The sequence below is a fragment of the Microcaecilia unicolor genome, chromosome 1 (assembly GCF_901765095.1).
Source record: "Microcaecilia unicolor chromosome 1, aMicUni1.1, whole genome shotgun sequence".
Classification (NCBI taxonomy): Eukaryota; Metazoa; Chordata; class Amphibia; order Gymnophiona; family Siphonopidae; genus Microcaecilia; species Microcaecilia unicolor.
In genome coordinates this window covers 526,630,861-526,656,724 of record NC_044031.1, presented here as the reverse complement: position 1 = coordinate 526,656,724, position 25,864 = coordinate 526,630,861, and the positions used below count along the sequence as shown (strand labels likewise).

General features: G+C 41.8%; 1 protein-coding gene across 1 annotated transcript; it reads right to left on the bottom strand.

The window, feature by feature from the left end:
• Positions 1–15,389: 15,389 nt before the first annotated feature.
• Positions 15,390–25,552, bottom strand: MRPL53 (mitochondrial ribosomal protein L53). The gene is made up of 3 exons (XM_030190180.1): positions 25,436–25,552; positions 24,325–24,437; positions 15,390–15,873 (listed from the first exon to the last, which is right to left on the bottom strand). Exons 1-3 carry the CDS (start codon positions 25,525–25,527, stop codon positions 15,755–15,757), a joined length of 324 nt encoding a protein of 107 aa, XP_030046040.1. The 5' UTR covers positions 25,528–25,552; the 3' UTR covers positions 15,390–15,754.
• Between the last annotated feature and the right edge of the window lie 312 nt (positions 25,553–25,864).

Sequence of the window (25,864 nt, the reverse complement as noted above, 5' to 3'; positions counted from 1 at the left end):
AGCTTCAGGCAGGCTTGGGGCTCTTTCTAGCTAAGGGGTCAAGGACAATTTCCCTATTGGACCCCATCTCCCCACCCCTAACATCTGCTAATTTTATATTTTGGGCAGCACAGAGGGAAATGCATCTCTTATCTCTGGTGTTGTGCCACATACAAGCTCTGTCTTCCTGGTGATTCAGTTTAATTTCTGTCTATATATTTCTACTGTATTTCTAGTTTGTGGTCAGTTATTCTGTATTTTGTATCTGTGCTCTGCATATATGACTAAGACCAGGTATTCTTTTAGCATGATTGTTTTGTTTTAATGTAGCGATCTGTAGTAATTTGGCTTGTATTGAAGTTCTATGGCCCACTATAATATTTAGGGCACTGCTTTTTTCATAGTTTGTGGCCTTTGTTTTGGAAGTTAGATTTGCTCTAGGTCCTAAGTGACTTGTTTGTAGTTATATTATTTCACAATATGACTGGTGCTGAGAGAGTTTATGTTGCTGTTAGTGAGATTACGCTAGAATCAGAAATCTTTTTACATGGTTAATTTTATAGGAAATTTTTCTAGCTCTGCTCTGCACCCATTGTTGGAGGAGGGCCAGAGGTGTTCTGTAGATGCAGAATTTGTTTGGCCTTAATACTGTATGAGTGAAGCATGTGTGTGTTGGGACTGTGGCTCAATGGGGACTGAAGTTTCTTATACTTCTCCCACCTCCAGCCCTTTATGTGACCTTCAGACACTGAATCCTCTACTGCTCCCTAGTTACAGTTATTTTGGGGAGGAAGGGTAGGGGGGGGGGGGTCTGTCATGTAAGACCTTAGCATTACCCCTAGCACCCACCTGGAGGGTCTGGCCCAGAACTGTCCAGGCCAGCCTGCATCTGTGCACATGCCCCTACACTGGCATATACTCCATTAGCTCTTTCATCAGGGACAAAGTGGAAAGAAAGTAAGCACTAGCATCCCTGATGAAGGAGCTATTGAAATAGGGTGCTGTTGAATGAAGAGGAGAAGCAGTTTAGCGAAAACAATGATTAAGATAAGTTGACAGCATACTGCTTATTCATTTACTAGTACTGCATATGGTACTAGTAAAGGAATGAGTGTCATTTTGTCTCTTTTTTCCCATTGTTGATTGAAACTCAGTGGTTTGCAGTCATAATGGTAAATTGGATTGTTTGAGAAGATTGATACATGAGTTGGACACTGGGGAGTTGCACATTTTTTTTATTTTGTTTATTGAAAATGTTTTAAAACATTTGTTTTGTGTGTGTGACCAAGGAAAGGTATTCTGTTAGCATGAATTTTTTAAGTAGTAATTTGGCTTGTTCAGTTTTCCCAATAGATGTATTGATGTTTTAGTGCCCACTGTAATATTCAGATCACTGTCTTTTCATAGTCAAGGGTCCTTGTTTTGGAAGCTATTGTTCACATGGTAGATTTGCTCTAGGTCCTGAGTGACTTTCTTGATAGAGCTCTTATTACTTCTCAATATTCCATTTACTGAGAGGGTTTATTTATCTGTTATTGAGATTATACTAGAATCAGAAATGTATTTGCATGGTGAGTTTTATGGAGAAACTAGTAAAAAAGGCCCGTTTCTGAGAAATGAAACGGGCGTTAGCAAGGTTTTCCTCGGAGTGTGTATGTTTGAGAGAGAGTGTGTGAGATTGACTGTGTGAGAGAGAGGGAATGTGCGAGAGAGAGTGTGTATGTGTGTGTGTGTGTGACAGAGAGTGTGTGACTGGGTGCGAGTGTGTCTGTGACAGTGAATGTATGAGAATCAGAGTGTGTGCCAGGGGCCCATCACTCCCTCCTCCCTCCCAGTTCCAGGGTCTCCCTCCCCCCTCCCTGTGCACCCCAGCTGACCTTGTTAATCACCCAGGGCAAGACTCTGGGAGGAGTTAATTGCTTTACTCCAGCTGACCTTGTAAATCACCCAGAGCAACCACTCCAGGTGCCTGAGAAAACAACTGTGGCAGGAGTTAAGAGCTTTACTTGCAACTCTCTTTTCCTTTGTGTACTTGCTAAACCAGATATCTATGCCACCTCAAGTTTCCGGCTGGAGGCTTCAATTAGAATGTTGGAGGTGCCTTTTATATATAGAGATGTCCTAACTCTCCTCTGTACCCATTGTACAGAGGAGGGCTGGGGCTGGGGTAGTAGATGCAGAATTTGATTGGCTTTAATTCCATAGGGGGAAGCGTATGTGTGTTGGGGGACTGTGACTCAATGGGAGCTGCACTTCCCCCACCTCCCAGTCCTCAATAAGGCCTTCAGGTGCTAAATCCTGTACTGCTGCTCTAGCTGCAATTATTCATTGAGGCAAGGGCAAGGGATGGACTGGGGAGGTAGGGGGCAGAATATGGGGTGGATAGCAGGTGCAATAGGTGGTAGGCTATTGTCTTATAAAGTTGGTAACTGGCATTCAGCTCAGGGGGTCAAGATGGCATCTGCAGGAGACGTATGTTAGGTGGTCTCTGAACTGCAGCTTGAGCCTTGCACTATGACTCCTTAGTACCCATTGATATGAGGAAAAAAGAGGAGAGGGAAAGTAAACTCCTATCCCTCTGAGGCTGGCAGTCCCTCAACCATGAAGCAGACGACGTTGAATCAGTTTAGTGCACCTACAATCTTGGCTGGGGGCTCCTATTTTGACAGCTCCATTGAATCTGGAAATGGAGCACAGTGCAGAGGCTTCATTTAGCCCTAAGCAACAGGTGATGCCTCCGAGACCTAGAAGTAGTAATAGCATGGAATTGGCCTTGCTGGCAGCGGTGGTGAGAAATTCAACGCCGGACAAGACCTTTGAGGAGATTCCAACTGCACATACACCATTGGAAGAGTTTTCTGGAGCTCCGGTAGACCATAGAACCATGAGTGTTGAGACTTTGGGGAGAAAATTAGAGAATGCAAAGACCAACCACTGTAACAATGGATACATTATGGGATGTTATCTAGAATGTCAACCTTTCTCTTACAACTGTGGTTAATAAGTTAGTGGATAAAACTAATGATATTACACAAATTGTTACTAGCCAGTTACAAAGCATAGCTGACCATTCTTTTAGGTTGTCAGCGTTAGAAAACAAGATCTCCTCACTGCAATATATGAATGCACAACTAATTAAGGACAGAGAGGTGACACATCACAAAATGGAATTTTTTGAGAACCAAATATGGAGGAACAACCTTAGGTTCTTAAACTTTCCAAAGTCTCTGTGGACTTCACCACCACCAGAAATACTTTCAAGAAATTTTGAATATGTCCAAAGATAATCTACCTCTGATTATACAAACTCAATATATTACACCAGCTGGAAGATTTATGAACAATCAAAATGGAGGGAGAGACCATAACATACTTAATGTGGCAGACTTTCTGGAGTCCTCATTAGAACAAGTAACTCGGAGACTGACCCTAGTGGTCATTTTTGCTTTTGAATCTGACCGGAATCTGGTGTTACATTTATATTTTTGTCATATGGCTGAAAAGTTTCTTGGATCCACTATACAGATTTTTCCTGACTTTTCAAGGATTACTCAGAAAAGGAAACAAGAATCCTTGGTATTTAAGCCAAGAACTTTAGCCCTTGGAGTATCTTTTCTTTTGAAATGTCCTTCTAATTGTTTAATGATGTTTAAGGATAAATCATTCTTGTTTGTGGATCCAAAGCAACTATTGGAATTTTTGAGAGTTAGGGAGGGGGGTTTGACTAGATAGATTGCTTCTCAAATTAATTGCAAATCACTGTTATGTCAGCATATGCAGCTTTACCTGAGGGTCTCTTACATAGTAACATAGTAGATGACGGCAGAAAAAGACCTGCTTGGTCCATCCAGTCTGCCCAACAAGATAACTCATATGTGCTACTTTTTGTGTATACCCTACTTTGATTTGTACCTGTGCTCCTCAGGGCACAGACCGTGTAAGTCTGCCCAGCACTATCCCCGCCTCCCACCACCGGCTCTGGCATAGACCGTATAAGTCTGCCCAGCACTATCCCCGCCTCCCGATCTTGACTAAGCTCCTGAGGATCCATTCCTTCTGCACAGGATTCCTTTATGCTTATCCCACGCATGTTTGAATTCCGTTACCATTTTCATTTCCACCACTTCCCGCTAGATAAATTATGTTTTTTTTCCTTTACTTTTTTTTCTTTCTTGACCACCTTTATAAATTTGTGGACAAGCATAATTACTGCTGGTGGGTTCTATAACTGATATGATGTGTGTGTATATTTTTGGGAAAGGGGATCATTTTCTGTGATTCTTATTTGAAATTTCCATAAATAAATACAAAATGTGATAACTTTGGGCAATCCAGTCCCTGAGAAGCAGCAGGAGGCAGCATTTCCCTTACAGCTTTCCATCTCCTTCACTCCCCTTCTCCCCCTGCTGCCACAACATCTCCACAGGTCACTGAAGGAAGAAAAAGAGAGACTGCTATTTCATAATCAAGGAGGTAGGAGGAGAAGGAACCTATTATTAAATCCAATGTCCTTTATTTGGCCTTATCAGGTGGGAAGCAGAGAGAGGGGAATTTAGGGAGCAATAGGGGCGAGAGAGAAGTGGTGGGGCAGGGGGAACAAAAGGTACAGGGTGGATTTGGGTCTTGGCATGGTAAAAGGTAGAGGGCAAACATGAGAACAGAGAGAAGGGGTTTGGGGTACAGCAGGAAGAGTGTAGGGTGGCAAAAGGGGAAGAGAGATGGGGTTAAGGTCAGAGCAGGATGGAAAGAACGAGGGGTATGTGGGATAAAAAGAGGAGAAGGGTGGTCAACAGAGTGAAGAAAGTTCATAGCATTAGAAGGAGACAGAAAGGGGAGAATGGGGTGAAGTCAGGTAGGAAGGGAGGAGGTGTGGCCACAGGAGGAGAAGAGGAGGTAAGTAGACAGCAGGATATGGGACAGGGGAGTGTGGGTGAAGAGACGGGAAACAAGAGTGAGGGGAAGTGCAAGGGATAAGAAAGAAAAGGAGAGGAAGAAACTGTTGGGAACATCTTACAGGAGAGAGGATTGGGAAGGAATATAGGTGGTAGTTTGTTGGGGTCACAGAATCCCACTGACTCTGCTAGGGATGGGAACTGTTATGTTGGGATCACCAAGCCTCTTTTGTTTTTTTTAATTGGAGTGGAGGTATTAGGTTGAGACAACCAAGCCCCTCTTACTGGGCTGAGAACCTGTTGCTATTTTTGTGAGGGTGGGAAGTGCTTTGTAGGATCTATTGAGCCCCATTTGTTGCTTTTGTGGAGGTGGGAAGTGCTAGGTTGATACTATTGAGCCAGGACTAGCATTAGAGAGGCATAAAATGGGTAATTGCCCTGGGCTGGCAAAAGTACAGATGAGCATGGAGTAGATATAGAACCGTTCTCCGAAGAGAAATTTGAAGGTGGACTAAGTCATGGGACCAGACAGGATCCATCCCAGGATATTGAGGGAGCTCAGAGAAGTTGTTTAATAAATCCTTGGAGACAGGAGAGATTCCATGGGATTGGAGAAGAGCAGATGTGGTCCCTCTTCACAAAGTGGTGACAGAGAAGCTGAAAACTATAGGCTGGTAAGCCTCACTTTGATTATTGGAAAAGTAATGGAAGTGAATTTCCTGGAATCCAATAGGTTACAAGATCCAAGACAACATGGTTTTACCAAAGGTAAATCTTGCCAAACGAATCTGATTGAATTCTTTGACTAGGTGACCAGAGAATTGGATCAAAGACATGTTAGATGTCATCTAGTTAGATTTCAGCAAGGCCTTTGACATGGTTCCTCTTAAATAAACTTGAGAGGCTGAAGTTAGGACCCAAAGTGGTGAACTGGATTAGGAACTGGTTGACAGACGCCAGAGGGTGGCGGTTAATGGAATTCACTCGGAGGAAGGAAAGGTGAGTAGCGGAGTGCCTCAAGGATCGGTTCTGGGGGGGGGGGGGGGGGGGTCAATCCTGTTCAATATATTTGTGAGCGACATTGCTGAAGAGTAGAAGGTAAGGTTTGCCTTTTTGGAGATGATACCAAGATTTGTAACAGAATGGACACTCTGATGGGAGTTGAAAACATGAAAAAGGATCTGCAAAAGTTAGAAGAATGGTCCAATGTTTGGCAATTAAAATTCAATGCAAAGAAGTGCAGTGATGCACTTAAGGAGTAGAAATCCAAGAGAGTCATATATGCTAGGAGGTGAGAGGCTGATATGCACAGATAGAGAGAGGGACCTTGGGGTGATAGTATCTAAGGATCTGAAGGTGATGAAACAATATAAGGCGGTGGCATAGCCAGAAGGATGCTAGGCTGTATAGAGAGAGACGTAACCAGCAGAAGAAAGGAGGTGTTGATGCCCCTGTACAAGTCATTGGCGTATTGTGTTAAGTTTTGGAGGCTGTATCTTGCTAAAGATGTAAAAAGACTTGAGCCTGCAAAGAGGTGGGAAAATGTGGGATTCAAATGCAATAAATAAATAAATAATAAACAGTCCAGAGGAAGGCAACAAAAATGGTATGCAGCTTGCACCAAAAGATGTATGAGAAGAGACTGGAAGACCTGAATATGTATACCCTAGAGGAGAGAAGGGAGAGGGGAGATACGATACAGATGTTTAAATACTTGAAATGTATAGAAACAAATATTTTCCAGGGAAGGGAAAATTGAAAAACTAGAGGGCATGAATTGAGGTTGCAGGGTGGTAGACTTAGGAGTAACATCAGGAAATTCTTTTTCACAGAGAGGGTGGTTGATGTCTGGAATACCCTCCCGAAGTTGATGGTGGAGAAAAAAAAACAGTGACGGAATTCAAAAAGGCATGGGATAAACATAGAGGATCTCTAATTAAAAAATGAATGGTATTAAAAAAAAAAAAAATTAAATGGCTGCATTTGTGTTTGCATGTCAAGTGGCACTGTAGATGGCGACTCTAGCTGTAAAGAACTAAGGCTGGTGTTGGGCAGGCTTGTATGCTTTGGGTCCCATATATGGAAATCTGGTTTAGAAGTCTGGTGAGGGCTTCGACAGAAACTCCAGTTGGAATGTGAGGACAGTGCCAGGCAGACTTTCTCGGTCTGTGTCCCAAAATTGACAAGATGGATTTGGATACTGGATTGGGCTTTGACGGCAACTCATTAGTTGAAAACTAAGGACAGGACCAGGGGGACTTCAACGGTCTATGTCCCAGAAATGCCAAAGAGAGACAATTCATTGTTGGTTTAATCATGACTTGATAATGAGTGTGACTGTAGGGCAGACTGCATGGATCGTTCCGTCATTTACTATGTTACCACAGGGGGCTCCAAGCCTGCTCAAAGCTGAAGAAGATAAAGCCTGCTGACAGGTTTTGGGCCTCCATACAAAATTGTGCATGTCTGGTAATGAGGTAAAGGATTAATAACGTCGTTTAATAGCAACCCGATAGGGTTCCCCCACTTTATTCCAGTCTTGGGGGATGGAGGGAGGGGAGCCACCAAAGTGAACTGAGAGAATAATGATGTAAAAGAAAAACCTGTTTTTCATCATTTCAAAAAGTGAGACAGGTTGTTTGAACAAATGATCTTCCTGCTGCTGTCAGCAGCTCTGCAGCTGTAAGTCATATAGAGTTGATTGGTCGAATAAAATTATTTTTTTTCACGGATGAACTGGGGATGTAAGGAATGAAGGCACATTAGTATTGTTGTATTTGGACTGTTACATTTTTTGGGAAGAAGAACAAATCTGAAATCAAATCAGGATCACACTTCACACAGTGGACTAACCCCTGGCATTGGGATCTCCAAATTGACAGTGCTGAGGGATTTACCTGACCAGCTAATGGATGTTACCCTTTCTTCCGGAACACAGATTCACTTGAAATTGGATTCTCAAATAAGGCATCTGAAAGTAAATTTTTAGACACAAGTTTGTTACAGCTTTAGCTGCTCAGCCCAACTACAGTGATACAGTTTAGATTCACTTCTTCATATGTATCCCTCCTTTCTGAGAAAAGTCTAGCAATACAGATCCAGACAGATTCTTCCATACAACTAGCACTATAATAATTTTTAATTGCACTGGCTCCCAATCAAGGATCGCAATTACCTTCAAAATCTGCTCTTTGGTCCATAAGATTGTCTACGGTGATGGCCCAGGATATATGATTGACTTGATAGATCTTCCGACCAGAAACAGAACCAGAGCGTCACGTACCTATTTGAACCTCCACTATCCAAGCTGCATTGGACTCAGATACAAATCAACATATGCATCAAATTTTTCTTACTTAAATACACAAATGTGGAATGCACTACCAAAGAGTATGAAAACATAAGTACATAAGTAATGCCACACTGGGAAAAGACCAAAGGTCCATCGAGCCCAGCATCCTGTCCACGACAGCGGCCAATCCAGGCCAAGGGCACCTAGCAAGCTTCCCAAACGTACAAACATTCTATACATGTTATTCCTGGAATTGTGGATTTTTCCCATTTAGTAGCGGTTTATGGACTTGTCCTTTAGGAAACCGTCTAACCCCTTTTTAGACTCTGCCAAGTTAACCACCTTCACCGGCAACGAATTCCAGAGTTTAATTACGCATTGGGTGAAGAAAAGTTTTCTCTGATTTGTTTTAAACTTACTACACTGTAGTTTCATCGCATGCCCCCTAGTCCTAGTATTTTTGGAAAGCGTGAATAGACGCTTCACATCCACCTGTTCCACTCCACTCATTATTTTATATACCTCTATCATGTCTCCCCTCAGCCGTCTCTTCTCCAAGCTGAAAAGCCCTAGCCTCCTTAGTCTTTCTTCATAGGGAAGTCGTCCCATCCCCGCTATCATTTTAGTCGCCCTTCGCTGCACCTTTTCCAATACCACTATATCTTTCTTGAGATGCAGCGACCAGAATTGAACACAATACTCAAGGTGCGGACGCACCATGGAGCGATATAACGGCATTATAACATTCTTACACCTGTTTTCCATACCTTTCCTAATAATACCCAACATTCTATTCGCTTTCCTAGCCGCAGTAGCACACTGAGCAGAAGGTTTCAGTGTATTATCGACGACGACACCCAGATCCCTTTCTTGGTCCGTAACTCCTAACGTGGAACCTTGCATGACGTAGCTATAATTCGGGTTCTTTTTTCCCACATGCATCACCTTGCACTTGCTCACTTTAAACGTCATCTGCCATCTAGCCACCCAGTCTCGTAAGGTCCTTCTGTAATTTTTCACAATCCTGTTGCGAATTAACGACTTTCAATAACTTTGTGTCTCATCAGCAAATGTAATTACCTAGCTAGTTACTCCCATCTCTAAATCATTTATAAATATATTAAAAAGCAGCGGTCCTAGCACAGACCCCTGAGGAACCCCACTAACTACCCTTCTCCATTGTGAATACTGCCCATTTAACCCCACTCTCTGTTTCCTATCCTTCAACCAGTTTTTAATACACAATAGGACTTTTCCTCCTATCCCATGACCCTCCAATTTTCTCTGTAGCCTTTCATGAGATACCTTGTCAAACGCCTTTTGAAAATCCAGATATACAATATCAACCGGCTCCCCTTTGTCCACATGTTCATTTACTCCTTCAAAGAATTGAAGTAAATTGGTCAGGCAAGATTTCCCCATACAAAAGCCGTGCTGACTCAGTCTCAGTAATCCATGTCCTTGGATGTGCTCTGTAATTTTGTTTTTAATAATAGCCTCTCCCATTTTCCCCAGCACCGACGTCAGACTCACCGGTCTATAATCATTAAAGACCTATCTGTTTTGCAAGGCCTATCCTACTGGCCCTACTTAAATGCTTCAACTCTGCAATGCATCAATACCTTACATTGCATTGGACATTATATATTCCTTTATTTCCTTGTACCTGTTTACTCTAACCTTACCTGACCCTTATTTTAAACTGTATTTGTTTAACATCTACCGGACTTGGCGATCACCTTTATGGTATAATATAAGCCACATTGAGCCTGCTAATGGTTGGGAAAATGTGGGATACAAATGTTACAAATAAAAAGATAATGTAACTCTCACTGTGTCATGGTTGTGCCCATATTTCGTGCTCTCCTTCCTCTCGCCACATGGTGGCCAGACCTGGTGGCTGCAATGAACTGTCTGGTTATTGTCACCCGTTTCAGATTTCAGGCCAGTCCAGACTGGATCTTCCAGACTGCCAGACTTGCTCTGTTTGTTTGAACCTGCACAGCACCCGTAGTGGCCTGGTGATTGCTGCAGTTGAGCCTCAGCTACTGCTGGGCATATTAGCCATTCTGAAATCTTTCTGCTTTGCCTTTGCATCGCCTAAGGCCCTGAGGTTTGTTGGTGTGCTGTGTGCACAGCTGCCTAGTCTGGTTTTATTGTATTGATTCTTGCCTGAAATTCTTGTCTGTTCCAATTAGTCTGTGTGTAGTTTAGATTAGGTTGTTGCTTGTTTTCTAGTCTTGTCTCTGAGTTGTAGTTTTGTGTCTAGTCCTTGTCTGCTTGTGTTTTTTGTGGCTGCTCTGCAGCTTCCAGTCCTGTCTCCTCTCCGTCAGTATTTGTTCCCTGTTTTAGTGGCTGCTTGCAGCTTTCAGCCCTGTCCTTTAGCTTATCCTTTCCCTGCCTTGCTGCCCCTGTGTATTCCTTTCCCCTTTGACTCTATGCAGCATTGTTGGGATCCTGTTCCTGCCCTATAAGTCCTGCCGGCCACTTGCAGCCAGGGGCTCAACTCCTGGTGAAAGGTGGCCATGTGCAGGTGAAGTCTCACTGTTTGTCAGAGTTCTGCCTTGCCTCTGGTGTGGGGTGGTTTTGCCTGCCGCTGCCGCTCCTTGGCAGTGGTCCAAGGGCTCACAAACCTAGTTCCAGCTTTGAAGCCCTAACACACTGGAACTGGTGGTTAATATATATCCATATCGCCATATGCGAAGGTGGCAGATCTCATGCGTCACCTAGATAGGATTTTAGATAGTGCTGGGGAGGAGCCGGCTGTCTTGGTACATGTGGGTACCAATGACATAGGAAAATGTGGGAGAGAGGTTCTGGAAGCCAAATTTAGGCTCTTAGGTAGAAAGCTGAAATCCATTCCATGCGCAGGGCCCAAGAGACAGGCAGAGCTCTGGAGTCTCAATGCATGGATGAGAAGATGGTGCAGGGAGGAGGGTTTTAGATTTGTTAGGAACTGGGCAACATTCTGGGGAAGCCTATTCCGAAAGGATGGGCTCCACCTTAACCAGGGTGGGACCAGGCTGCTGGCATCGGCATTTAAAAAGGAGATAGAGCAGCTTTTAAACTAGAAACGGGGGGGAAGGCCGACAGCCGCTCAAAAGCGCATGGTTCGGGATAAAGTATCTTTCAAAGATATCACCAAAACAGGGAAGATAGGGTATCCTATCTATAAACGTCTTCACAGGAGCCCATAATCTAATTAGAACATCTAAATTGGTGGCTATTCCTTTAGACGTTTTCACATCCAGCACGTAAAGAAGAAAAAAAAAAGTCAATTTCCTAAACAACTATTTCACTCTATTGGAAATGTCTCCAGCTGTCACCCAGTATCGAATTAAGGGCATCCATTTCTCTGAATGTCCTGGAAACGAGATATAAACGTCCATGTCTGTATTTTCAAACTATTCTGAAAACAATGGCACCAAAGAAGGCTGCTCGGAGCCGCAAAAATAATTTCACTGATGCTGAGGTTGAGCTGTTGAATGAAATCACCAACAGATATGCCAACCTGTTTGCCTCCAGGGGCCAGAGACCCTCTATCTCAACCAGGGGAAGGGAGTGGGGGGAGGGGGGCAATCTGTTCCCGCCTCAATGCTGTACACACAGCAACAGGGAGATTGAGGACTGTAAATGGAAGTGGCACCAGCTGAAGCAGGAAGTATGTTGCAAGGCTGGTGTCAACCCTCCTGGTGACACCAGCACCTCAGCCCCCTTGCTACAGGAGGTGCAGTAGGGCCACTGTATTACCCACTGGAGATGGAGGTGGTAGATGCTGTTGCTGTCTCTCCTCCCCTTCTTCCCTCTCAAGAGAGAGCATGTCCTCCCAGCGGTCATCCTGGGGTATGGGCACCTCCCATTCCCCTAGGTCAACAATGGCCTCCTGTTGGGCTGGGGGTTCATGCTAGTCCAGGGGCTAATGCGAAGAGTCATGGGATAGAAGGTAGTGTTCTATTATGGATTAAAAACTGGTAAAAACAAAGATTAAAGTTTAAATGGTCAGTATTCGCTAGAGGAGAAACTAGTGAGGTAATTAAATTTGCTGATGACACAAAGTTATTCAAAGTTGTTAAATCAAAGAGGATTGTGAAAAATTATGAGGACCTTATGAGATTGGAAATCCAAATGGCAGGTAACATTTAAAGGTGTGCATGTTCAAAGTGAAGAATGTAGGGTAAGGAACCAGAACTATAGCTACGTGATAGACGGTTCCACATTAGGAGTCACTGACCAGGAAAGGGATCCAGGTGTCATTATTGATAATACGTTGAAACCCTCTGCTCAGTGTGCGGCGGTGGCAGCAGCAGCTAAGAAAGGAAATGGAATGTCAGGTATTAATAGGAAAAACAAAAATAATGACATTATAATGCCTTTGCATCGCTCCATGGTGCAACCACACGTCAAATACTGTGTTCAATTCTGGTCACCGCATCTCAAAAAAAGATATAGTGGAATTAGAAAAGGTACAGAGAAGGGCGACTAAAATGATAAAGGGGATGGGACAACTTCCTTATGAAGAAAGACTAAAGCAGCTAGGGCTCTTCAGCTTGAAGCAAAGATGGCTGAGATAAAATAAGATAGACATCTATAAAATAATGAGTGGAGTTGGTAGATGTGAATCGTTTGTTTACTCTGTCCAAAAATACTAGGACTAGGGAGGCATGCAATGAAGCTACAAAGTAGTAAATAAAAAAACAAATTGGAGAAAATATTTCTTCACTCAATGTGTAATTGAACTCTGGAAGTCGTTGCCAGAGAATATGGTAAAACAGCTAGCTTAGTGGGGTTTAAAAAAGGCTTTAGCTTCCTAAAAGAAAAGTCTATAAGCCATTATTAAAATTAACTTGGGGAAAATCCACTGCTTATTTCTAGGATAAGCAGCATAAAATGTATTGTACTGTTTTGAGATTTTTCAGATCTTGCCAGGTACTTATAACCTGGATTGGCCACTGTAACAGGATGCTGGGCTTTATGGACCTTCAATCTGTCTCAGTATCGCAATGCTGCCTTTCCTAGACACTCTCTGACACTTTAGGTAAGTCCCTTCCCTCTACATTTTTTTAAAATTAGGATTTATTTACCACCTTTTTGAAGGAATTCACTCAAGGCAGTGTACAATAAGAATAAATCAAACACAAGCAATAGACAAAGCAGTAAAAATATTCAAATAACAATACAAAATATAGTATAGTATACTACTTACAATGTCAACAAAATACATACTAGAACATTTTGACAGTGTAAGGTATAAGCAAATAAGGAATATATAGATTAGGTAAGCGAGTAAGAGGAGTTAGAAAATAAGGTGACTAATTTAAAGAAAGGTGCACATGAGGTCTGAGAGATGGTTAAATATTATCTTAGCTAGGGCAGGTAGGAGTTTTGGGTACAACTGGACTGAAAGCCAACTTGGGATGGGAAATAACTCATTTACCTGAATATATGGTTCAGACAGAGAAAAGGTGAGCAAGACATTTAGGGCTCCTTTCACAAAGCCATGCTAGCAATTCTGGTGTGGAAAATGCAACAAAGCCCATTCAATTCCTATGGGCCTCATCTCATTTGACACACAGGAGTCCCTAGCGTGGCTTTATAAAAGAAGCCCTTAAAAACTGAAATCCTGTTTTTATAGGGTTTACCATTAGCAGCCACATGTTTATTAACACCTACAAAGAGCCAGATTGTTATGGCAAGACATTCCATTCCTAAATTGACATTGGCCAGAGCCCATCACTACAGCCAGCGATTTTTTTTTTTTTGAGAGTAGTTTCTACCATTCTGCCTGGCATACAGGAGGGATCAAATGTACACGGTACTACTGGAAGCTAGAGTGAGAAGTCAAAAAATGAGGTGGAGCATCTAGATTCAGTTCCAATCACCAGACGTTGCAAGGGACTAGGAGTAGACTAGTACTTAGTGCAGCGGACTTTGATCCTGGGAAACTGGGTTCGATTCCCACTGCAGCTCCTTGTGACTGTGGGCAAGTCACTTAACCCTCTATTGCCCCAGGTACAAAATAAGTACCTGTATATATGTAAACCGCTTTGAATGTAGTTGCAAAATACCACAGAAAAGCAGTATATCACGTCCCAATTCCCTTCCCCCTAACTAAAAAGACTGGACTACACATATACACACTCCATGCAGGGCACGGCAACAGTTACTGGGCTCCAATGCAAAATAGCTTAACATAAAGTGGACAGTGTTATGGAGGGAAGAGGAATCCTGGATTTAATAATGTAATTACAAATGGCTGATCTCAAGCCATAAACCCTTCACTGTGACTAAAATCAGGGAAGCACCAATGCACTGTGCTGCAGACTGGGCTACAAGTGCACAGCGGTTCACCTAAAAATTAGAACAAAGGGGGACTCCATAACTATTAACTATATATCTGTATTTTTAGAACTTCATGAATGCTAGGAGAATTACAGCCAGTGGTGTGCTGGAGCAGGCTCTCACAGGCTCGCAAGAGCCGGTTGTTAAGTTTTTAAGAATTTTGGGAGCCAGTTGTTAAAGTAGTGCCCTCCATGGCTACTTTAACAACTGGCTTCCAAAATGTAGGCTTGGGCCCCCTGCTGAAATATCTTTTACTTTGCTGGTGGGGATGCTGAGCCCTGCCAGCCAAGTAAATAGACTACTGCTGCTCCCCGCTCCTTGTTTCCAGCTCTGGACAGCAGGCTGGGACTTCTCGAGCATGTGAGAGAAGTTCCAGCATGCTGCTCAGAGCAAGACGTTGGGAGTGGTGGCAGTCCATTTATTGGCTGCCAGCAAAGGTATGCCTAGCGTGCCCGCACGAAGGGAGGGAGGAGAGAGAGGCAAGTGTTGCTCCCCCACCCCTGGCCCTTCCAACTGCAGAGCTGGCTACGTCCAGAGAAAGAGCCTGTTGTTAAAAATTTACCAGCACACCCCTGATTACAGCCTATTCCACATTTGTTCAATAAGTCTAAAATTCTGCTGCAGCATTGCTTAAGGTTCCTGCAAATGCCAACAAAATGAACAGATCTAAGGGTAATTAAAAAGAAATACATGATTTTTTTATTAAACGAAAAAAATCTATGCACTGGAAACAGGAACAAAGGAGTAAGCATTCAGCCCAGAAACTTGGATTACCAGGTTAACAATTTTTAAAAACACACACACACAATAGGATTTTTAATGGTCATTATAAATAAAAAGCCTCTGTGAACTCCAAAACCCAGGGGAAAAACACATTCATGATCATATTTCATCAGGTATCTTTTTATTGTTTTGTAAGTTTTAAATTTATCAAAAATTATTCATATGAAAGATAAAGCACAAGATGAAATACCAGCTGTTCAGCAAGACACCTTTTATGCTGATACTATTGAATGCCAGCACCCATCTTCCTTTCCTGAAGCTGCATCCAGAACCACAGACCACAATGATGAAAAGAACCAGCTTCCTCTTCACAGATTTTAGTCTTTCCTGTCAGAAAATAACTTAATAGCAGAGCAGCATACATGCAAATACTTCTCTTATTGAAACTGCCATATGCCGAGCAAGTTTTATGAAAAACACAAGACTGTAGGTGACATGGAACTGACTGTCCCTTTGTCCTGCAGGGGCTTTATTTTTTGGTACCCTCTTCTACCTTCTGATTCTTGGCAATGCATCTGGAATTGAAAGCAGACAGCATCTCTCCGGTGGTCAGGTGAGCTCCTTTCATCACCAGCCTATCTCCATCACCTATAAAAGAAATGCCAATCAGCCTCAAAAAGACTTAGAAAACACTTAAGAAATTCAAAATGCTTTATTTTGTACATCTCCAGGAGCTGTACGTAACACTTGTAAAAATAAAGTTCATTCAAACACATGAGTTGTTACTAAGCAGATACAAATCACTATCAAAACAGCTCTATTTTGCTGGCTATTAAAATGTGCGCATATATAATACAACAGATGAAACAGAGCCACTGAGCAATTTAGCTTTAGTTTGGAATGTAGCTATTTATAAAAAAATGTAAACCTGCTGGTCCAAACAAACACAAAGTTAAAAATAAAGAACTCTCTCAAACAGAACCAGCAGAGGGAGACAAAAACCAAATAATCGTATAAGTGCTAAACACAAATACTAGAGCTCCAGCTGTTCCTTGGGGTAAACATTGGGAAAAACTACAAAAAGCAAGCCCCAAAATTAGTAGGAAAAATTGTATTCAACTTTTACCAATAATTCTAGCAATCAAAGAGTTATGTTTAGAGAATGACAAAGGGGTAAAGTTTGTTCCCGTGAGCTGTCTCCGTCCCCACGATGCAAGAAAAGTGGTGAAGGAGAAAAACAGGAGAACAGCACAGATAACAGAAATATCAGTGCCAAGTGCTTAACCAGTACTTCATGTAGAGACAGAAAAAGATCCCCTAGTACCAAAATTATAGTTCAAAAAAAAAAAAAAAAAAAAGAATATTTCTGTACCTTTCAGGCCACTTCTGGGATCACAGCACTCTATCAATGACCTTTATCATCAGAACATTATTTAAGATCTTTAAAAGAATCCAGGAACAAAAGAATTTTGAAGTTAAAAATGATCAGATACTTTGAAACTAATAAGAAATGACTTAAAGACCTGGGTTTCCTTTTTTTTTTTATTTTTTTTTTATTTTTTTTTTAATTTGTTTATTTATTGTTTTAGTGATAATACAAAGAATACATCTTTGAAAAGATACACCAGATATAAACACAAATACACTAAAGAATATAATATATATAGAAAACATCTCTACAATCTGGTTACAACAGTCCACCATAAAGAGAAGGAGTGGGATTCAAGATTGATTAAACCAAAGGAAGTTTGGTGCTATTAACTTAAAGTTTGAGGAAAAACAAGCAGTGGTACTCCTTAATTTACAGAACCATAAACCAGAGATGGAATTAGCATTGGTTTTTCTTCATATCAAGGAATGACCTTAATTGTTCAGGTTCAAAGAATATATATTTTTTATCCTTGAATATCAAAATACACTTGCAAGGAAATCGTAATTGGAAAACTGCTCCAACATTTAAAGACTCTTGCCTCATATCTAGGAACTTTTTCCGCCTTTGCTGAGTCCAACGAGCAATGTCTGGGAACACAGAGACTTTGCTTCCTTTATACTCTGGATAAATTTTTTTTAAAATAAAGTCTCAATAAAGATTCTTTATCTTGTAAGAAGACAAAAGATACAATCAATGTCGCTCTGGTTTCTGTATTATCCACAGACTGCTCCAAAAAGTTTGTCAAATCCAGCGTTTCAGGAGGAATGTCCTGTTTAGAAGTAACTTGAGGTAAAGGAGGTTTCTTTTCCAAATAGTAAATCTTTTGAAGAGGAGGGAGTGTTTGATCTGAATAATTATATATTTCTTTAAGAAACTTAGCAAACATATCCTTCGGGGGCACAAATTGAGATTTTGGAAAGTTTAGGAATCGTAGGTTTAGATTTCTTGATAAATTTTCCATATTCTCTATTTTTCTTTGTATAGAGGCACAATCTCCTACAATATGAACTTGTTGTTGAGATATTTTCCCAATTTGCGTCTCTAGGTCAGTTTGCTTTATTATTACTCCCTCCATTTGTCTTTTAAGAGATTTTATCTGAGAAGAATTGTTCAAGGATAACGTTATGAAAGAGGTACAGACCTTGTGAAGCGATTCCAATGCTGTCCAAATCGATTCCAGCGACACCTCTTGGGGCTTGACTAAGGGTTGTATCGCCAATACGCAAGCAGAAACTTCTTCTGGCGTAGTTGTTTCAGGCAATACCCCAATAGCCTCCCCTGTTGGCATTTCTGGCGTTCGCTGGACTCCCTCAGCTAGCCACAAGATCTCTCTGGCCTCCGCTATCGCTTCTGGGGAAGGCCACTCCTTCGAAGCCCCACTAGTCTCGGGATTCGGTACAGTTCCTCCAGGTGCGTGCGAAAGCGTCGGGGTCACAGGTCCTAACGGACTAAGCGAAAATTCGCTCTCCTGAGCGGAGCTCTTCCCTGCTCCGCTAGCGGATACGTCCGAGGTCGGAGTCGATACCAGAAATGTAGTCAATGACTGCTGCCCAGGCAAGGTAGGGATTTGCTTCTGGAGGGGTGGTCCCCTTAGCTTCCCTTTCCTTTTTGGCATGTTTAACTAGGAAAATCGTCGAAGAAAAATTTTCTTTTTGGGAGCGTCTTTGCTACACGTCCTGCTTGGGCGCCATCTTTGGGTTTCCTATCACATTATAAACCACAAAATGTATACTACTTCTTTACCTTCTGATCACCCATATATCACTCTTCTGTGTCTATCTATCCCACTTTTTCCCCTTCAGACTATCACCAGAATGTTTTTATGATTTATGTTTATGAATATTGGAAATATTTGATATACCGCTTTTACTAGCAAGTAGGACAAAGTGGTTTACAGAACTACAGAATGCCTTCTTGTCACTGCATCTGCTTTCATAAGCATATACTGTGCAAGAATAATCTAGTATTATCAACTTTTGCTTACTCTGTTAAATGTCAGGCAGTGATAGCAAAAGCCAGGCACGCAGCCCATCCTTAGATGGCTACAGAGGTCCTAGCCAACCCCCAAGCATGTACATTATTTCAGAGATGCAACTAGCAAGCAAGGAAGTGACTACTTTTTATTATCAGGAGATGAAAGATTACTGCTTTTAGCACATAGCAGCCTTTATATGTCAACCTGAAAAGCAACGCATCATCTTTTTATTCCAACCCATTCTGCTTTCCATCTACACCTAGGTTCAGCAAAGGAGGGTTCAGCAATAGTATCAATAATGCTGTCACCGTCTGATTTCTATCTTGGAAAGATGTCTAATCAGTTTTCAGCCACCTGGATACCTGAATGTGTTGAGCCACAAGGTTCACCAATATCACCTATATTATTCAATGTCATAATGTCCCCCACTCAGCAAGACTGGAAAAATTTTTGTTACATTTGTATCCCACATTTTCCCACCTATTTGTAGGCTCAATGTGGCTTACGTAGTACCGGAGAGGCGTTTGCAGACTCCGGTGTAAACAAATGCAAATGAGATTCAACCCATTTATATATGCTGATGATATTACTATATATGTATCTTTTAATAACAACATCACAACATATTGGATAAGGTTAAAAAAAGGGCTGGCCCTTTTTAGAAAAGTGGGCCACAATTTTCAAACTAAAACTAAACACAGATAAAAACCAAATTCCTGATTCTATCTAGCTCGCATAATCCCACTCCCTACCAAAACTTCACAAATCGACCAACAAACATACCCTATTGAAACACAACTAAAAATACTAGAATTATACTTGATAAACACCTTGACTTGAAAATCAGGTTTCACAAGTAACATCAAAGTGTTTCAAAACTCTATGGAAATTGAAAACGATTAGAGACTATTTTCCCAATCATTTTCAATTACAGTACAATCGTTGATACTGTCCCAACTAGACTATTGTAATGCAGCATATGTAGGGTGCAAAGAAAATTGCTGCAGACCATTCAAAACATGACAGCAAAACTGATATTCAAAGAGCCGAAATATGAGAAAGCAGCCCCACTATTGGTAATGCTACACTGGCTCCCAATCAAGGCCAGACTATTTTTCAAAACTAGCACTCTCATTTTCAAAATATTTTTTGACATGCTAGAACTGACTGAAATATCACCTAGAAACGCAAGACCAGGAACCAGAGGTTATTTACTAGTTCACCTACCCACCCACAGAAACATAATTTACAAATCTATCTATACTGCTGGATTTAGTTATCTGGGCTCTAAATTAGGGAATCCAATTTCCAAGGTCACAAGAAGCATTTCAAACTATCTTCAGTTCAGAAAAGAACTAAACACCTACCTTTTCAAGAAATGTTATGGTTAATTTATATGTGCTTCTAATTTTCTATACTACTTTGTAATTGCAATGCATCACTTGTAATCTCAACTAATTGTTAACTGTAAGCCATATTGAACCGAAACTTGTTTTTAGATAACTGTGGGATACAAGAATGAATAAATAAAATAAAGTAGACAGCAGTCTTTGGAACGCCCTCCCCTTATCCCTAAGATTACAGGAATCTTTACCTACATTTAAAGCTGAATTGAAAAACTATTTAAGGAAGTTTTCTCATAAGTCCTCTCTATGGTGGGGAGATGCGGGTGCAACACAGGGTGCCCTGGAGGGCACAGCACCTCTGTTAAATTACATTTTTCTCTGTTCTGTCTGAATGGATTATTTATATTATTATATCTGTAAACCACTCAGATTTGATGGGCGGTATTTCAAGTCATAAATTTGAAACTATTACTGAGGGGCTAAAGCCCTCAGAGCTCATAAAGGAACTGAACTAATATGTGCTGTACTGAGTAAGAACCAGTACTGGGTAACATCATAGCTTCAACAAAGATAGTTCCAGAGAAGAGCTGTGTGCATTCCAATTTCATTGCTGATAGCCTTCCACAACAAACAAAGATGGAAGACACAGTGGAGCAGAGGCAGCCTATCTACATGGGAAACTTCAGCATGGAGTCCAAGAGGGAAAAGAGAGACCTGCCACACAGCAGGAGCCAAAGGACTTTTGCAGGCGGCCTACAGTGTACGGTTAGATATCCTTTGTATAGTCAGGGCAAGATAGAAAGCATTGCCATGTTCTAAATGAGTCAGAACTTTTTCGTACGTGGTCTTAGGTTAGAACAGGTAGTTATGTTTCAGGAATAATTATTAGTTGCACTGATACGGCTTTCTTGCAGTTCTGTCATGTACTGATACGCCTTGCTATGTTTTCCTTATTGCTTTGCCATACTAATATATCTATCCTTCTATATTTTATATATGCATATATATATTTTTTTTATATTACCAATAAATTATAATATATTTCCAAAGTATGGCATTCTTCTCTCATATTGCCAGCAAAACCTTAGTGAGTACCCTTTACTTTGTTTTGGAACTACTTTAGGGCAAATCAAACACAAAAAAACGATATAAGCCACAAATTCTAATTAGCTAATCACTTTATTAGCCCTACAGCTCATAAGTACATAAGTACATAAGTAGTGCCATACTGGGAAAGACCAAAGGTTCATCTAGCCCAGCATCCTGTCACCGACAGTGGCCAATCCAGGTCAAGGGCACCTGGCACGCTCCCCAAACGTAAAAACATTCCAGACAAGTTATACCTAAAAATGCGGAATTTTTCCAAGTCCATTTAATAGCGGTCTATGGACTTGTCCTTTAGGAATCTATCTAACCCCTTTTTAAACTCCGTCAAGCTAACCGCCCGTACCACGTTCTCCGGCAACGAATTCCAGAGTCTAATTACACGTTGGGTGAAGAAAAATTTTCTCCGATTCGTTTTAAATTTACCACACTGTAGCTTCAACTCATGCCCTCTAGTCCTAGTATTTTTGGATAGCGTGAACAGTCGCTTCACATCCACCCGATCCATTCCACTCATTATTTTATACACTTCTATCATACCTCCCCTCAGCCGTCTCTTCTCCAAGCTGAAAAGCCCTAGCCTTCTCAGCCTCTCTTCATAGGAAAGTCGTCCCATCCCCACTATCATTTTCGTCGCCCTTCGCTGTACCTTTTCCAATTCTACTATATCTTTTTTGAGATACGGAGACCAGTACTGAACACAATACTCCAGGTGCGGTCGCACCATGGAGCGATACAACGGCATTATAACATCCGCACACCTGGACTCCATACCCTTCCTAATAACACCCAACATTCTATTCGCTTTCCTAGCCGCAGCAGCACACTGAGCAGAAGGTTTCAGCGTATCATCGACGACGACACCCAGATCCCTTTCTTGATCCGTAACTCCTAACGCGGAACCTTGCAAGACATAGCTATAATTCGGGTTCCTCTTACCCACATGCATCACTTTGCACTTGTCAACATTGAACTTCATCTGCCACTTGCACGCCCATTCTCCCAGTCTCGCAAGGTCCTCCTGTAATTGTTCACATTCCTCCTGCGACTTGACGACCCTGAATAATTTTGTGTCATCGGCGAATTTAATTACCTCACTAGTTATTCCCATCTCTAGGTCATTTATAAATACATTAAAAAGCAACGGACCCAGCACAGACCCCTGCGGGACCCCACTAACTACCCTCCTCCACTGAGAATACTGGCCACGCAATCCTACTCTCTGCTTCCTATCTTTCAACCAGTTCTTAATCCATAATAATACCCTACCTCCGATTCCATGACTCTGCAATTTCTTCAGGAGTCTTTCGTGCGGCACTTTGTCAAACGCCTTCTGAACAGGTAGCTCCTCAGACACAAGTCCCCCCATGCTCAGAAAACAGTACACTAAACTAGGGCACCCTTACTGTGGGAAACCCTATGCCACCTTGGAGCTGGCGTTAGGGTGTCTACGCATGCGGACGCGTTGGCTGCCCTAACTACAACCTTGTTCACAGTGCTCGTCCAGTAACTCTGGAAGATCCGTACACCCGGGAGGGCGACGGGAAAACAGGCTCTTGCAGCAGTGGTGTTTAAGGGGGGGGGGGGGGGTGCCCAGACCTCCTGCTTTCTCCTGTCGAGCAAAGTGGACTTCATGGTTTCTGATTAAGAAAGTCCCTCCCCCTACTAAATCAGCGGCGATATCCCAATCCTCTTATTTTATATTCCACAGAGCCTACTGGACCCCTGCTAGAGTGGCTAGGATCACTAAAAGTGTTACCTATAAATATTGGTCGTGTCAAGGCCCTGATGGGTCACTAGCACACATGGTTTTCTTCTGTAAGAACGTTAGAGTATACCGGCGACTTATTTGGGAAAAATGTGTCTTGTTTTTCATCTGCCAATGACCACAGCAATCTCTTATGAAATACTGATTTTAAGAGCCTCTTCTCCTTCTATCACTATTTTGGAATCGGATAAGAAATTGTTCAACATCCTATTAGCTGTTGCCTTGCATTTAATTATCTCCAATTGGAAAAATAATGTACATTTAAATTACAATGAATGGTGGAGCTATGTATGTGTGATCAGAAAGTATGAAATGATTTTGGCTCGCAAACATCATAGAGTTAAGTCAGTATTAAAGACCTGGGCCCGCTTGGATTTATTTTGTCAAGAATCTCCTGTCATTACCTAACCTTGTGTATTCCTGCTGGTTTCTAGGGATGGAACGCTACTAATGCTCTGATTTATTTTTTTTTTATTGTATATGCCATGGATTGTTATTATTGTTTGTTTACTGTCTGTTTTATGTTTGACACAAAATTATTAATAAAAATATGAAACAAAAAAAAAAAAGTCCCTCCCCGCTCCCCACAGACATAATAGGAAATCAGCGAGCAATTAATCATAGTGCTGGGGTTTTAAACCTTTGTTATAATTAAGCATGAAGGCAAGACAAAAATTCATGAAACTTACCTGATTGAAGATGAACAGAGCATGAAATCACAGTATGACCATTTCTCCAAATACCCCTGGGCCCCCCCTGTGATAAATCTCACTGCCGAGGTTGCAGGCAGTAATATGAGGAAATCCAGCCTGCTAAAATGAACAGGCCCTAGCTGAGACTGTCAGTGTTGTCAAGTGGAGAACTGCAAGTGCCTTCACACAGGTCTTGTGCACATATGCTGGGCACATCTCCCCACCCCCACCCCTTACTTCCCAAATGCTCAGCACTAACAGAGCATATAAGATTTGCATACTATTAGCGCTGAGCATTGGGAAGTTCTTTTTCGGCAATGTAATGGCGGTATTTTCCAGTGCGGTTCTGTACAGCGCCAGAGTTTTCAGCATCTGCCCCAGCGTGCTGTGCAGTTCAAACAACTGATGAGTGAGCCAAATAGTGGTGCCTGTACTTCTGCTCTTCTTGCTGGTACAAGAGAGATGGGTAAAAGAAGGAATGACGACTGGCCCTCCTAGCCTCAGCCAGCTGCAATACTGAAATGGGACAGACAGACAAACAAACACACATACACCAGTTGAGTGATCAAAGGTAGAACCTACTCCAGTTTGCTTAATTTTAATCTGTGTATACCCCTCACAATTTTATAACAGCCATTTTGTATGTATAAAACAAGCTTTACTGCATATTTTACAGAACTTACTTCTTTAATGTCTTCCAATCATATGCAAACCCCTCAATAAAACTGTAGCCACAAAATTTGAGCATGCTGAAAAAAAAACCTTTTCTCAATTCAACCCACCAAAAATGATGTTAATGACTGGCTCAGATTTATCATGCTTCACATCTACTGTCACGTCACAGTTTATGTTGCTAGAACGAGCTCTTGAACTGCTGACAGCATAAAGAAATTCTCTGTACAGAACAGAAAAAAAAATTAGTAACGTATGACAACTACTTAGTAAAGCAGAGAAGCCAACTCTCACTCATATTGGAGCATGTCACACTCATTTGAAGGCTCTCTCATTTATTAGAGCCTTACTTAGCATGCTGATACTGATCACTGTTTTAATGAGACAAGCCTAAGAAGAGAAATGGCACCTGGCCCTACTAGTAGGAAGGAATCTAGGCACACTTTCCTGTCTACTTTGCCCCATCACTTAAACGTACACATGCGGTAGTCGGTGGAATCCATGCACATATTTTAATCTCTAAGTGCAGGAGTTTTCAATCTGGAGAATTTACCTAGCCTATGTTTGTGCAGCGCTGCGTATGCCTTGTAGCGCTATAGAAATGCTAAATAGTAGTAGTAGTAGTAGTAGTAGCCTGGGCACATTCTTTTATAAATTGTTTTCATATTGCCTCCCACTGCATATATCTTTTCAGAGGCACAAAAGAAAAACCAATGTAGCTTTAAATTGTCTCCAAAGCTGTGACTCTTAGATAGTTTTAGATTTATACCATAGAGTCACTAGACCTTTAATCTCAGACATTCGGATGGCCCACCTTCAACATACCTGCTATAGTTGAACGCCAACCATATGGTAGTTAACACAACTATCATGAAGACTCCGAGCTTGCCTTACATACAAATCAGAGACAGAAGACAAGCATAATAATATCATGAAATAACTAGCCTCTGAGACTCACAAAGAGCAAGAATACATACGAGATGGTCAGTAACCTCTAGGCACTCGACAGCCTGCCTATCAGATCCCACCCAAAACCGCAAATTAACGACAAAACTAACATAGTTGGGGAACCTAAAACTGTGTGGGGACGAGATATCAAACACTTTAAAGGACGGGGCTCTAGAAGGGGCAGAACCCTCCCCGACCCTGACCAGAATCGGAAGGGAAAACTCTTCCCTCCTGTCACCTTCTCGACACGAAGACCAGCACTTAAATTCTCACCGTGTGGCCCTCACGTTGGACTCAAACGGACAGAACCGAACTGAAATACTCTTCACTGTTTTCAGCACCACTTGCGCTGCGGACGCGGCCATCTTGCTCCGATTACTGACCCTTTCACCTTTCCGATTCCAATAGTGGCCAATGACAGGCTAGAACTACAATTCCCATAAAGCGCATCTATCAAAAAAATGGCGGACTAACACAAGGAGAGTGATAACACGAGGCATGACGGCACAAAGCTGAAGCCAAGTAGGCTAAGTTCACGTTCCCTCTCTTCTGCGCTGCCGTCATCCCCATTCACCCAAAACTAAGCATGCAAACTTATTTGTTATTTGTTACATTTGTATCCCACATTTTCCCACCTATTTGCAGGCTCAATGTGGCTTACATAGTACCAGAGATGCATTTGCAGACTCCAGTGAGAACAAA